General features: G+C 52.2%; 1 protein-coding gene across 1 annotated transcript in view; it reads right to left on the bottom strand.

Annotated features, from left to right (window-relative positions):
* Positions 1 to 4240, bottom strand: part of LOC144180229 (uncharacterized) — a 31558-nt gene extending 27318 nt beyond the window's left edge. Inside the window, exon 1 of the mRNA XM_077708609.1 lies at positions 838 to 4240. Within this exon, the coding sequence (XP_077564735.1) occupies positions 838 to 4042 (3205 nt within the window). The 5' untranslated portion in view covers positions 4043 to 4240. The remainder of the gene's footprint in view (positions 1 to 837) is intronic.
* Between the last annotated feature and the right edge of the window lie 7628 nt (positions 4241 to 11868).

Genomic DNA, 11868 nt, shown 5'->3' on the forward strand with positions numbered 1-11868 from the left:
TTGGAGTGCCCTTTGGTCCGGGAATTGGTTTTTTCACTCGTACGTAGGTGCCCACTTGGAACTTGGGGACCCTAGCAGCTCGCCGTTGATCAGCGTAGGCCTTGCTCTTCCGTTGATGCTCTGCGACTCTTTTCCTGAGCACGCTCATCTCCCGCGATGGATTTGTGCTGAAGTCGGCCGTAGGCTGACCAATTACATCCAGCGATGTTCTCATGTGTCGGCCATGTAGAAGAACGGCCGGTGAGAGACCGGTGGTGCTGTGAGGGGTGGCTCTGTATACTCCTAAGTATTCAGTCACAGTTGCCTTCACTGGACGCTGCTCCAGCAGGGCCAGTTGAATGTACGACTTCAGTACACGATTAAATCTTTCCACTAGACCATTTGCCTGTGGGTGGTATACGGCAGAAAAGATGTGCCTGATTCCACGGTCTTCAAGGAAGGATTCAAATTCCCTCGAAGTGAACTGTCTGCCGTGATCAGACACTATCTCTGTCGGGTAACCCTCACGTGCGAAGAGTGAGAGTAGAAACTTCGTCACCGTGTGGGAGGTAACATCAGCGCAAAAAGCCACTTCTGGCCATTTCGAAAAATAGTCAACTACTGAAATGGCGAACCTGCAGTCTGTAGGTGCACGCTCGAAAGGACCAACAATGTCAATAGCTATCTTGTCCCAAGGTTTGTCAGGAAGAGGGATTGGCTGCAGTGGTGTGGGCGAGTTCTTGGCACTTTTGTCCGCGCTCTGACAAATGGCACAACTGCGGATAGTTGTTTCAACGTGTTTGTCTAACCCTGGCCACCAATACTTCTCTCGTAGGCGTTGTTTGGTTTTCACGATACCAGGGTGGTATTCGTGAGCCAGCTGGACAAAAGTGGCTGTGAGCTTGGCGGGGACTACGATGCGCTCAGTACGCAAGAGTATGCCGTCAACCACTGTCAACTCCTTCCGGACTTCATAGTAGGGAGTCAGGTTAAGTGCCAGGTTTTTGCGTGGCGGCCACGATGTCTGTACGTAACGGGCAACGTCTTGGAGAGTGCTATTCTCCGCGGTTGCATGCTTCAGTTCATCGTGATGTACACACATTACGAGAGACACTATTTCTTCTTCTGACTCGGGGCCACCTTCAGTGTCTGGAAGAGGTAGCCGGGACAAGGCATCAGCTACCTTGTTGTGCTCACCACGCCTGTACTGCACCGTGAAGTTGTACCGCAGTAACCGTGCAGTCCATCTTGCTATGCGGAGTGGTCGCTGTCCTGTGCCTTGAGCAGAAAGCAGGGCTACTAGAGCTTGGTGATCCGTTTGCAGAGTAACTGGACGACCCCATAGGTACACATGCCATTTCTCTAGAGCCCACAAGCAAGCTAGAGCCTCACGTTCACCAGTCGAGTACTTCCGTTCTGCTTCCGTCAATGTTCGTGACGCGAATGCCACAGTTCGAATGTGCCGACCATCAACTTGTTGCAGTACCGCACCTAAACCATATGCGGATGCATCGGTGGCTACAATGACGGGAAGTGCTGGATCGAACATTTGTAGTACCCTGTGGGAGGCTAGGAGGCTCTTTACTCTTGTAAGACTGTTCTCAGCAGCAGTGTCCCAGTTAAAAGGAGTGTCCTTACGAAGGAGTCTGCGCATGGGCTCCACTTCCTCTGCTAGTCGTGGAACAAATCTAGCATAGTATTCTACTAGTCCCAGGAACGACCGGAGCTTGCCAGCATCTGTAGGGGTGGCAGCGTGAACAATGGCGTCAACTTTGGTCTGAAGGGGTGCTACTCCTTCGGCGCTAACGCGGTGACCAAGAAACGAGAGTTCGGATGTGTTGAAAACACATTTGTCATTTAGCTTGAGCCCAGCGTGTGAAATTCGTTGCAGGACTTCCTCTAAGTTCCGCATGTGCTCTTTCTCCGACTTGCCGAAGATGATGACGTCATCCAGGTAGCAGAGAACGCCTTTGCATCCCTGTAGAATTGACGTCATGAGTTGCTGGAATGCTGCTGGTGCTGAGGCTAGGCCGAAACATACTCTCTTAAATCGAAAAAGGCCATCGTGCGTTATGAACGCTGTAATATCTCTACTGTCTGGATGAAGCAGAACCTGGTAGTATGCGGAGGCCAAATCCAACTTTGAAAAGTAACGGGCACCGTTCAGGGCATGCAGCAACTCTTCTGTGTGTGGCAGGGGAAAGCTGTCGACCACCACAGCTTTGTTAGCTTCACGGAGGTCCACGCAGATGCGAATGCTGCCATCTTTCTTGCGAGCTGCAACAATAGGGGAAACCCACTCTGACGCATTTACGCATTCAATGACATCAGCAGAAAGTAGGTTCCTCAGTTCGTCGCTGACTGCTTCTCGCACTGAAAGTGGTAGGCGTCTGAGCTTCTGCGTGACAGGAGCTACCGACTGTTTGAGCTTGACCCGATGCTGGACACCTTTGGCAAGTCCTAGCTCCGGTGAAAACAAGTGTCCGAACTTGGCCCATAATGAAGTAGGCATACCAAACTTGGGTGGACCCAGTGGTGGCTTCGTGGTGGGCGGAGACAACTTGTTTGTGTCCTGCGAATGCATTTCGGGGCGTAGCATTTTGGGGCCTTTTGTGTCGACGTTCGGTTCAGCGGCCATATTAAGGCAGCGCAATTCTGTGCCTACAATCTGGAGACCAAGAGCTTTTACAGCATCAATACCCAGGAGTGATGTTCCACCTGGTGTAACGTGAAACGTTAACACAGCCGTTTCTGATTTGTACGTTACGAGGGCGGTGAACTGGCCATGCACAGGAATCTTCCGACGTGAAAAATCCAGCAACGTTATTTGCGACTTTTTCAGCTCAACTTGGTCTCTGAGCCGGCTCCTAAAGTTATGTTCTCCCATTATCGACACAGCTGAGCCAGTGTCCACTAAGAATGTTATGATGCACGGGCGTGATGCCAGAGCAACAGGTTGAACCCCGACATCAACGTAGACGCCCGTACGCTTCTCAGCGTGAACAGTAAGAATGTTCACGACACTCTCAGCGTCTTCTGAAACGATTTCGGCAACTCGAGCCGGGCGTCGTCCACGTCCGCGACGCGAATTTCGGCAGTACTGTTGAAAGTGGCCTCGGCGGCCGCACGCGAAGCAGGCTCGACCGCGGGCTGCACAGGCTGACGGCTGGCAGTTTTGTGCGCCGCAGTTGCCGCACACGTTTGTGTTTACGGAGTACGGGACGATGGCGCTAGCAATCTCCGGTGCAGGCGGACGAACGAAGCCGGAGCGCGAAGAGCTAGGCGTACTACGTCGGTCGGTACTGCTGGACTGGCGTACATGTCTGCGACGGCCTGCCGGGTTGCGTCCGCGGTTATGTTGTGGTACTACTCGATCCACAGGGGCTGTTCCGAGAGCTTCGGATTCGCGCTGCACTTGCTCGCGAAGAAGCGCTATCTCCACGGCGCGGTCAAACGTGAGCGCGTCACCCTCGAGCAATAGGCGCTCCCGTAGGCGCGGGCATGTGACCCCGGCGACGAACTGGTCGCACAGATTTGTATCCGCTTGCGCGGCAAAGTTGCATGACGAAGCCAGTTCGCGAAGCGCAAGAGCAAACTCCGATATCGGCTCACCGTGCAGTTGACGACGGTCACGGAAGCGATGTCGCTCGACGCGTACGTTGCAAGTAGCGGAAAAGTGTCGAGCCAGCGCTTGAACAGCTGCGTCGTACTCGTCCGGTGGCTGTGCGAGCTCGGCATCGGCTTGTTTGATCTCTGTTGTTCCAACTGCAGCGGTGGTTGCAGAAGGCGTAACCGTCTGAAGGGGGGCGGTTCCCGCACTCGGATGCGCGGGCGGGTGGTCTGGGGCGTTCGGTGGTGGTGGCGGTGGCAGGGCGTCGAAAATCCGTTGTCCTTCAGGTCCGAGGCAGTGCAGAAGGAGGGCTCGGCGGCGGGCCGCCGATAGCTCAGACGCTCCAGAGGCGAGCGTGAAGTTTTCGAACAGGCGCAGCCATCGCGGCCAGGGGATGGCGAGCGTGCCTGGTGAAACGAGGAACGGCGGCGGCGGCGAAATTCCGGGTAGCATCCTCGTCGCCAGTTTGTTATGTCGGCCGGACGGTGCGGCCGAACGGATGCACCACACCACACATCGTAGCCCAGACGAACGGAAGTCTTTATTGAAGGATGTCTGTCCTATATATATACATACTATAACGAGTGTGGCGCCACATCTTGGCGTCTACAGATAATCGCAGATGAGTGGCGGCACCTGGTGCTATTGCACAACACTACATTATCTAATTGCTGCCTGTCAGGCATGGCGGTGCTTTATTATATTCAACCGACCAGCGCTCACTGTTTGCCGCACTAGCGGGGGCACTCCAGTAGGATCCAGTACACCAACTCGCTCTCATATCGACTAAACGGGAGCCAGCGCCCCTCGAGTATTACATTGTACAGCTGTCATGAGTTCAGTGAGACGTGCTCTTCAAACTTTAACTCCGGCGTCGTGACCAAATGCAGGGCGCATGTGCGCCCAGCAGCTGACCAGAGACGGAATTCTCTGTTTTGTGCATTTCATGTCCGCTTTAGAGTCTTCTTTCCGAGCGAGCCCTTATTGGCTGAAAAGAGATGACTTGATGTAACGCAGCCCATCAATTGGTCAGAGGACTCGCAAGAGCAGCTACGTCACGGCTGAAACGGAAGTTATTAGACGTTTTCGGACCGGACAGAACTCAGAATTCCACCCCAGAGTAAATTGCGTGGCGTCAATGTGGCCGAAACACTTCTGCTTATGTGCGGTCACGGATGGTGTAGGGTTGTGAGCTGTTGAATGTGGTTGCAACGGGCAGACAGTCGTATGGTGTGAGAAACTCTGCCCATCTATGGCTTGCGGGTTTGCAGGAGATCCTCAAATTGCAAGCAGATTTCACGGTGTCCGACTGCATGCAGAAAAAAGTGGCATTAGGTTGGCCGCAGTGTGTGCATATATAGGAGTTGCAATGGGCTTGCACTATGGACAACATTCGTGAGGGGGTGGGGTGATTACACCAATAATACAAGGGTAAAATGTCTTTCAATAAGTGCAAGGATGGTGTTGTTGCTGGCGATTTTTCGAATTTAACTTACACAAAGGCATAAATGGGGGCCTGGCATACGGAGTACCGCAGAAAAACTGCCAACACGGCTGGAACAACGTGCACGGCATCAGTGTCGTATTCAGAAATATTTATAACGAGTGTTATATGCCGCCTGTCAAAATAAAAAAAAAAATGAAAAGGGCGCCTGTGTCCAAAGAGTGTGTTGGTTATTTGTCTGCTTTAGTAAATCCAATACATTAGGTGCATCGTTCGCTGTAACATCAACATAAAAAATAAAAGTGCCCACAGCACTCTCAGGAACTATTTGTTAACAATTTGACATGGTTCTTACCTAAGGTTTTCTGTTTTAATTTATGTATGCGGAATGTAAATAGCATTGGCAAAAAAGGCTCAAGGGAGGGAGAGAGGGATGCAGGACAGAAATTTTCGGGGGGAGCTCGAACACTGAATCACAGCTCCCCCCCCCCTACCACCCCTCCCTCTCTGGCTACGCCCTTGCTCGGCATCATACTCAGCATCATGCTCGGCCTGGGGACTGAGCCTAAACCTCGTGGCGGCATTTCAAGTCCAACAGCAACGAAACGTTCAAAAGGATGGCACAGTGGAACGAGCAGTTGAACGACGAAAAATCGAATTGACTTGAACATACCTACACCGTGTTTACCGAGGGACGAACGATGCTGGAGGACAATAGCATGAGAGGTGGGCGGAGAGAGAAGAGAGCCATTTACGTGGCAGGGGCGACAGAAGAATGCCGTCTTCCGAGAGGACATTTGCACCAAGGTATACGCGCCAATTTTTTTTTGTGGATCTGGCTGTTCTGATTGTCATTTCGTTGTTGGCAATAGATTTCCCCTTTTGCATCGTTATCTTCTTTTTCATTCTGAAAGGGAATCGGCCTCTAGACTTTTCTCGATTCCTACGTCGGCCATGTGTTGGTTCATTATATGCTGAAGAAACGTTATTTTGTTTTAAAGACAGTGGTCGTTCGAGAAAATCTTGTGGACACAATTGCACAAAATGCTGCGTAGAAACTTGATGAATTGGCAAACAGAAGGCCTCTTGCTCTTGCGGGGAATGTCTCGCTGCGTTAAATCGTATGTGTGGGGTAGCATAAACCTGCCCCCAACAACATTAAAGCGACCGCTGCAGCCGGAAATTCGAGCACTCCATTTGCCTGTCGTCGGAATATTTTCGGAATAATATGCCTTCGCCAGTACCCCACCTGAACCAAAATATTTTTCACCGCCTCAAAGGGAACAGCGTGGGGAATTTAGGTACAGATTGGAAGAACGAAGTCAACGTGTGTCAGTTTGTGTGCAATAATGCATGTAAACGAAGAAACTCCGCAAGTGAGACTGCACTTTCGTGTCACCTAGAACCCAAATAAGATACAAAGGACAGAGTTAACAAGCAACGGGAACAGTGGTAAAGCGGCTGAGAGCACAGCAAGAGAGTTCAAATACGAGGAACATAGTGCAATTTAGGAGTATAGAAAAAGACACAGCCAGTGATTTCAGTTGCATTGGAAGTCCTTGAGGCACCTCTGTTTCCTGAAAACAATCGTGTCGTGGCGTGCGGCGCTGCGGGGCGAGGTTATTCGTCGGGGTCCATAGTGGTACGGCGCGCTCTTACCTTCCGTTGGCGCCGTGGAGGCAGCTCTCTTGTACACGCCGGTCTCCTCTTCGGAGACTCGACGAGACACTACCCCTTATAGGAGGGGGCCAAATAGTTCCACTGTGGATGGACACTAGTTTTACTGTGGATGAACACTGGGACGCAGCATGGATCCGTCCAGACCACGCTAATACGTTTCGTATAGGATACAGACGTGAAAGCGTCTAGCGCCATATACAGGTTCGCTTTCAACAATAGGGACATTCTTTCGACAAACTGCTAAAACGGGACCGCTGTTCAATCTTCGTAGATATGAGGTACTTTGGCTGTTATTGTAAAAGGCTAGCTTAGAGCCTCTGCAATCAGGCGTGTTTTTTAACTCAAGAATATTTTGTACGCAAATTTTGTTTTTAAATGTCCGTGTCCAGTTTCGCTTAAATAACAGTGGTTAGGTATGTACTAGATTGCGTTACGCAGTGTGCAGCTTACCACTGATTTGCGCCTTGCAATGAGGGCCGCTTCTGTACATAGACGAAATGAAAAATCAATCTGGGAGGGTTTGTAGATGAGTAGCTGGTTCATTGCATAAACTGAACATCGCTAAGACGGGACAAAATGAGGGGGCTGAATAAAAATTGCTATTTCTGGAAATAAAGAGTATATATACGGGAATAAAATGAACATGTTTATCTTGTTTGAAACGCGGCACGCGTGAAAACAGATCAGACTAAGGTATGGAAGTGTGTATCTAGCACGCCCGCGATCTACAGGTCATATTTACAGGTGCCGATTTACGCGATCTCTACAGTGGGCACGGAAGCAGCTACGCTTCGCAGATTGCTCACCATAACTGCAGCTACTTTATCTCGCAGGTCAGTTTCTGCACATATCTTAATAGCAAAACAGCGAGCGACCGCTTTCTGTTGCTATTTCCGTGTCCACAAGTGTAGCTCTCTTAAAAGCGATTGTGCAGCTGTCACCTGTCAGCTTTTGGTATTGGCGGGGGATGTTGACATGAACGCGGGACACGATACCAAGACCACGCCACAATCCATGCACTTAACGGACGAACCTGCTCCGCCACTTGCACAAGTGGACGGTTGACGTCCAGGTCGGGCAAGAGTCGGTGAAGGGTTCCCGTGCTACGCTTTGCCAGAAACATGATACCAGGCCGGTGTTACTTTTTCTAGTTTCATTTCTATTATTGCGCTCCTAAAGGTGCGGGTGATTTACTAAAAAGCAGGGAAGAGGAAAAAAACTGGGGATATTGTTGAGCTCATCGGGGAGTTCACCCTCATACAACTCAGTTCAGGGAAATAAAGGGGGGTTTCAAAGGACAGGAAGACAGAAAGAGAGGGAAGAAGGAAGTGAGTGGGGGATAGTCTATGTCGCGTTCGTCTCGTCTCGTCCAAGGCTCGACGGCTACAAACGCTGTACTAGTCCGGTCCCAACAAGGAAGTTGGGAAGGTGCTGGAAGACTTCCCGTCGGAAGGTGTCCGGTCCCGTGGGGAACAGGAAGTCTTCCAGCTTGTGGCTTGGTGCACCGAGTCACTTGAGTGCAGCCCTGAGTTCCTACCTCGTGGTGTCATGCTGGCGGCAAGAGCACAGTAAGTGCTCGAGCGTCCCGGGCTCTGGGCAGTCGGCGCAGCGGCCCGGTGGCCCTGGTGGTGCAGGCGGGCTCCCACATTGCAGCAATTAAGCCGCAGGCGAAGCAGACGTCTCTGCTGAAGCGTCCGGACAGGACCCGTGGGGCCTGGCCACTGACCACTCGGGCATCTGGATGCAGGGCCTCCACCACTCGGGTCAAGATAGTCCTTGCGGCGTCGGATGACACTACATTCCGGGAGGCTGGGTCCCCTGCCTGGCGAGAAGCACCGTTCACCAGGGCGTCTGCAACCTCGTCGTCCATGATGTCCACGTGCGATGGCAGCCAGTGAAGTCGCAGTGGACACCCCTGAGCCTCCACCGCTTGAAGCTTTGCCACCATCGACCGCTCTACGTAGCCGCTGGATCTGGCTGGCTGGTCGGCGGCTCGCAGACGGAGGAGGGCATACCGGGAATTAGTCAGGATGATGGCCCCCCAGACCTGGGTCCCCTGCTCTAGAAGAAGATCTGCGGCCAAGTGGAGTACAGCCAGCTCTTCGTGGGTGGATGAGGCCGGGAAGGGCAGGCTGCACACCTGGCGGGTGCCAATTTCCAGGGCCGTGCAGGTGGCTCCGGCTCTGCCTGTCGATTGTTGCACGGAGTCATCCGTGTACACCTGCAGAAGTCCAGCAGCGTCGTCCTGCAGGAGGGCGGCCACCTCTCGGAAGATGGCTTGGGGTGGATGGACCTCTTGCTACGGACCCCCGGCAATGTGGTGACGATGCGTAGAGCCTGCCCCGTGCCTGAGGGTTGTGGCTCCACGCGGGGCCGCTGTGGCAACGCGATATGGCTCTCGTAGGTACTGAGAAACATGCCCATTCGAGAGTTGGGCCGGCTGCGGAAGCGCTGGAGGAGTGCCGCGCCGTACGGTGTGCCCTGTAGGCGGTGGATGTGGTGGAGCCTCACCTGCAGGGCCCGCATCTGGATAGGCCAAGAGCCTGCCTCTGTGTACATCGCCACCACCGGAGATGTGCTCGGAAGGTCCAGGCAAAGGCGGATAGCCCGGCGCTGATCCACCTCCAGCTCCTCCCACCGGCGCGGCTTGAGTTGCACCAGAGGCAGAGCATAAAGGACAGCGGACGGCGCCATCCTGTGGAACACCCGCAGGGCCACGGTATGTGTGCAGCCCTGACCACGCGTCAGCAACCTCCGTACGCCCTGGTGGACCCTCGCTGTGCGTTGCCGGAGCGCCTTCGCTGCAAATAGCCAGGACAACTGGCAGGCTTCGGAAGGTGGCGGGCCTGGGGAAACAGTCCTTCTCTCGTTTTTTTCTCTCCCCTTCTACTCGGTGCGACTGGTGGGGCGCATGCGCGAAAACTGTCACGCTGCCGCTGCCGCACGGCAAGGCCGACTCGCGTCTCATGTAGAAGGAAATTTCTCGTGTGTGCTCTCTCAGTCATTATGGTGCTGAAAAAGGACGAGAACCGGCGTATTCAGCAAAAAGGGACGCGAGAACACCACACGGAATCGCAACAAGAAGTCTTTTTGAGTGCTTTTAGCGAATGGTAAGAGCCTCGTTTGTATGCCGTGGAGCTGAGCTGAAGGATATGACTTGTCGTGCGTGTGCTGTGCTTGATAACAGATAGCCTAGTCTGTGCTGTATAGCGCATCAGTGTTTCTCGCCGCACGTCGTGTTCGCGCACTTACGGCGAATAAAGTGTTCGAGTGATATTCGTCGTTCCTCGCATGCGGCGTGCGCCGGGCAGAGTAGCTGCGCTGGCGGCGCTGGCTTCGCGCCGGTAGTAGCAGATCTGGCCCGGTTGAGTCCGCGTAGCGATGGTTGGCGGGTGGGAATCAGGGGGCTGGGATAGAATCAAACCGGCATACCGGTTTGATTCGGCATACTGGCAGAATCAAACCGGTAGCAGAATCAAACGGGATGGCAGAAACACAAACACCCTCCCTCCATGAACGCTACGGCTCCTCGCATTGTTGCCATGACAATTATAATGCCTTCAAGACCAACATGGCGGCGGCGTTGCTATGGCAATAACAACGTAATATTGTTTCCCGAGTCTCACCAGGGGAGAATATGGTGCTAGTACAGAAAGTATCCCGGACGCTGGGTGGAAGGCTATGAGGCCGCTTCCTTATTATACCATGAATGAAAATATTAGGTATGTGTGCTCGTCTCTGTATCTCGGAGAAAAGTCAGCAGCAATTGACGAACTGCTTGTTGATGTACAGTGTTGCTGAACATCTAAACAGGAAAGCATTGAAAAAGTCCGCAATGAAGGCAACCATCTTCAGCCCGACCTAATTTAAACGAACACAGGCTACGTCGCGACAATTTAATATTTTATGACATTCAGGAATCCTCACCAGAATCATATGCTGTCGGAGGGCACAAATTTATTTCGCGTCATTCTGACTTACCAGATTGTCCAGTTACTTCGGACGCTATAGCTGGTATTCACATAGACGTTGAGCGGCCGATTTCTTCTCCTGGCAACACTTAAAACCGCCATGACCATGTCCACCGTGCTTGCGCATGCGTCCGCATCTCGCAGACGAAAATATGGCCGCGCATCTGCTCCTTTCGTTGCAAATGTCGACTAAAGACGATATCCGACTGGCGCCCCAGCCAAGTAAATGCCTTCCTTTTCTTTCCCGCTCACCTCTCACGCTGTTCCTCTCCCGTCACGCTCCTCTGAAGGTAAACACGCTTGAGGTTTGCTGAAGTAAATTTAAATTTACCGCCTTCTGCTGCTCCAGGAAGGGTGCTTCGGTTCCAGCGCTGCCGTACGGCGGAGACGCGTGCGAATCGGAGCGTACTAGTTCAACGTTTATAGAACCACGTTGCCCTGCTCCACGTGCCTTCCAAGCGGAACGTGGAAACTATCTCGCGGAACGTTTCGTAACTGTTTCCGTTTGATTTCTTAAAATGCCGCTAGAATCTATAGTGGCTGCCAATATCACTGATGTATTTTTTGATTTTCTGCTTCATATTTGCGCAGTGTTGTGTTCTTGTTCAACAATGTTGACAAGTGTGAACATTGCCACCGGGCTTAGCCGTTTAGATTTGGCTGTGGATGTATAAACCTATTGTGGAGCTTATATTTCATTTTGGCCGCGTGGCTGGATCGCGTTACAGACAGACAGACAGACAGACAGACAGACAGACAGACAGACAGACAGACAGACAGACAGACAGACCAAAATGTTCTCGTTCAAGTAGCCCAAGAAAGACTATCGTCCTTAAAAACAGGCCCTGGAGTCCGTCGTCTGCATCGTACCCACACTGTTATCGGTCGTGGAGTCAACAGACATGAATAATAGCAGTGTCAACGCGTTGTGATGCGTACCTCAGCTAGCACCATTTGTTAAAACGCTGCTACCTTCGCTTCGCTCGAATGAATGGATTACCGACGGCACTTTATAGTCAATAAAGCTTTCTATCTACAAGGTTTTGTCTCTCTCCTGTAAACACGGCAGGCTGCTTCTTCGACAACAGGATCATTCTTGCACAGCCAAAAGACTGGCGAAAGAATGTTTCAACACAAAGTATATTGCCGCGAACCATGCATTCTGTTTGTCTGCTTCTGCTTCG

The sequence above is a fragment of the Haemaphysalis longicornis genome, unplaced genomic scaffold (genome assembly GCF_048455015.1).
Source record: "Haemaphysalis longicornis isolate Haplotype H1 unplaced genomic scaffold, Haemaphysalis longicornis Haplotype H1 scaffold_4, whole genome shotgun sequence".
NCBI lineage: Eukaryota > Metazoa > Arthropoda > Arachnida > Ixodida > Ixodidae > Haemaphysalis > Haemaphysalis longicornis.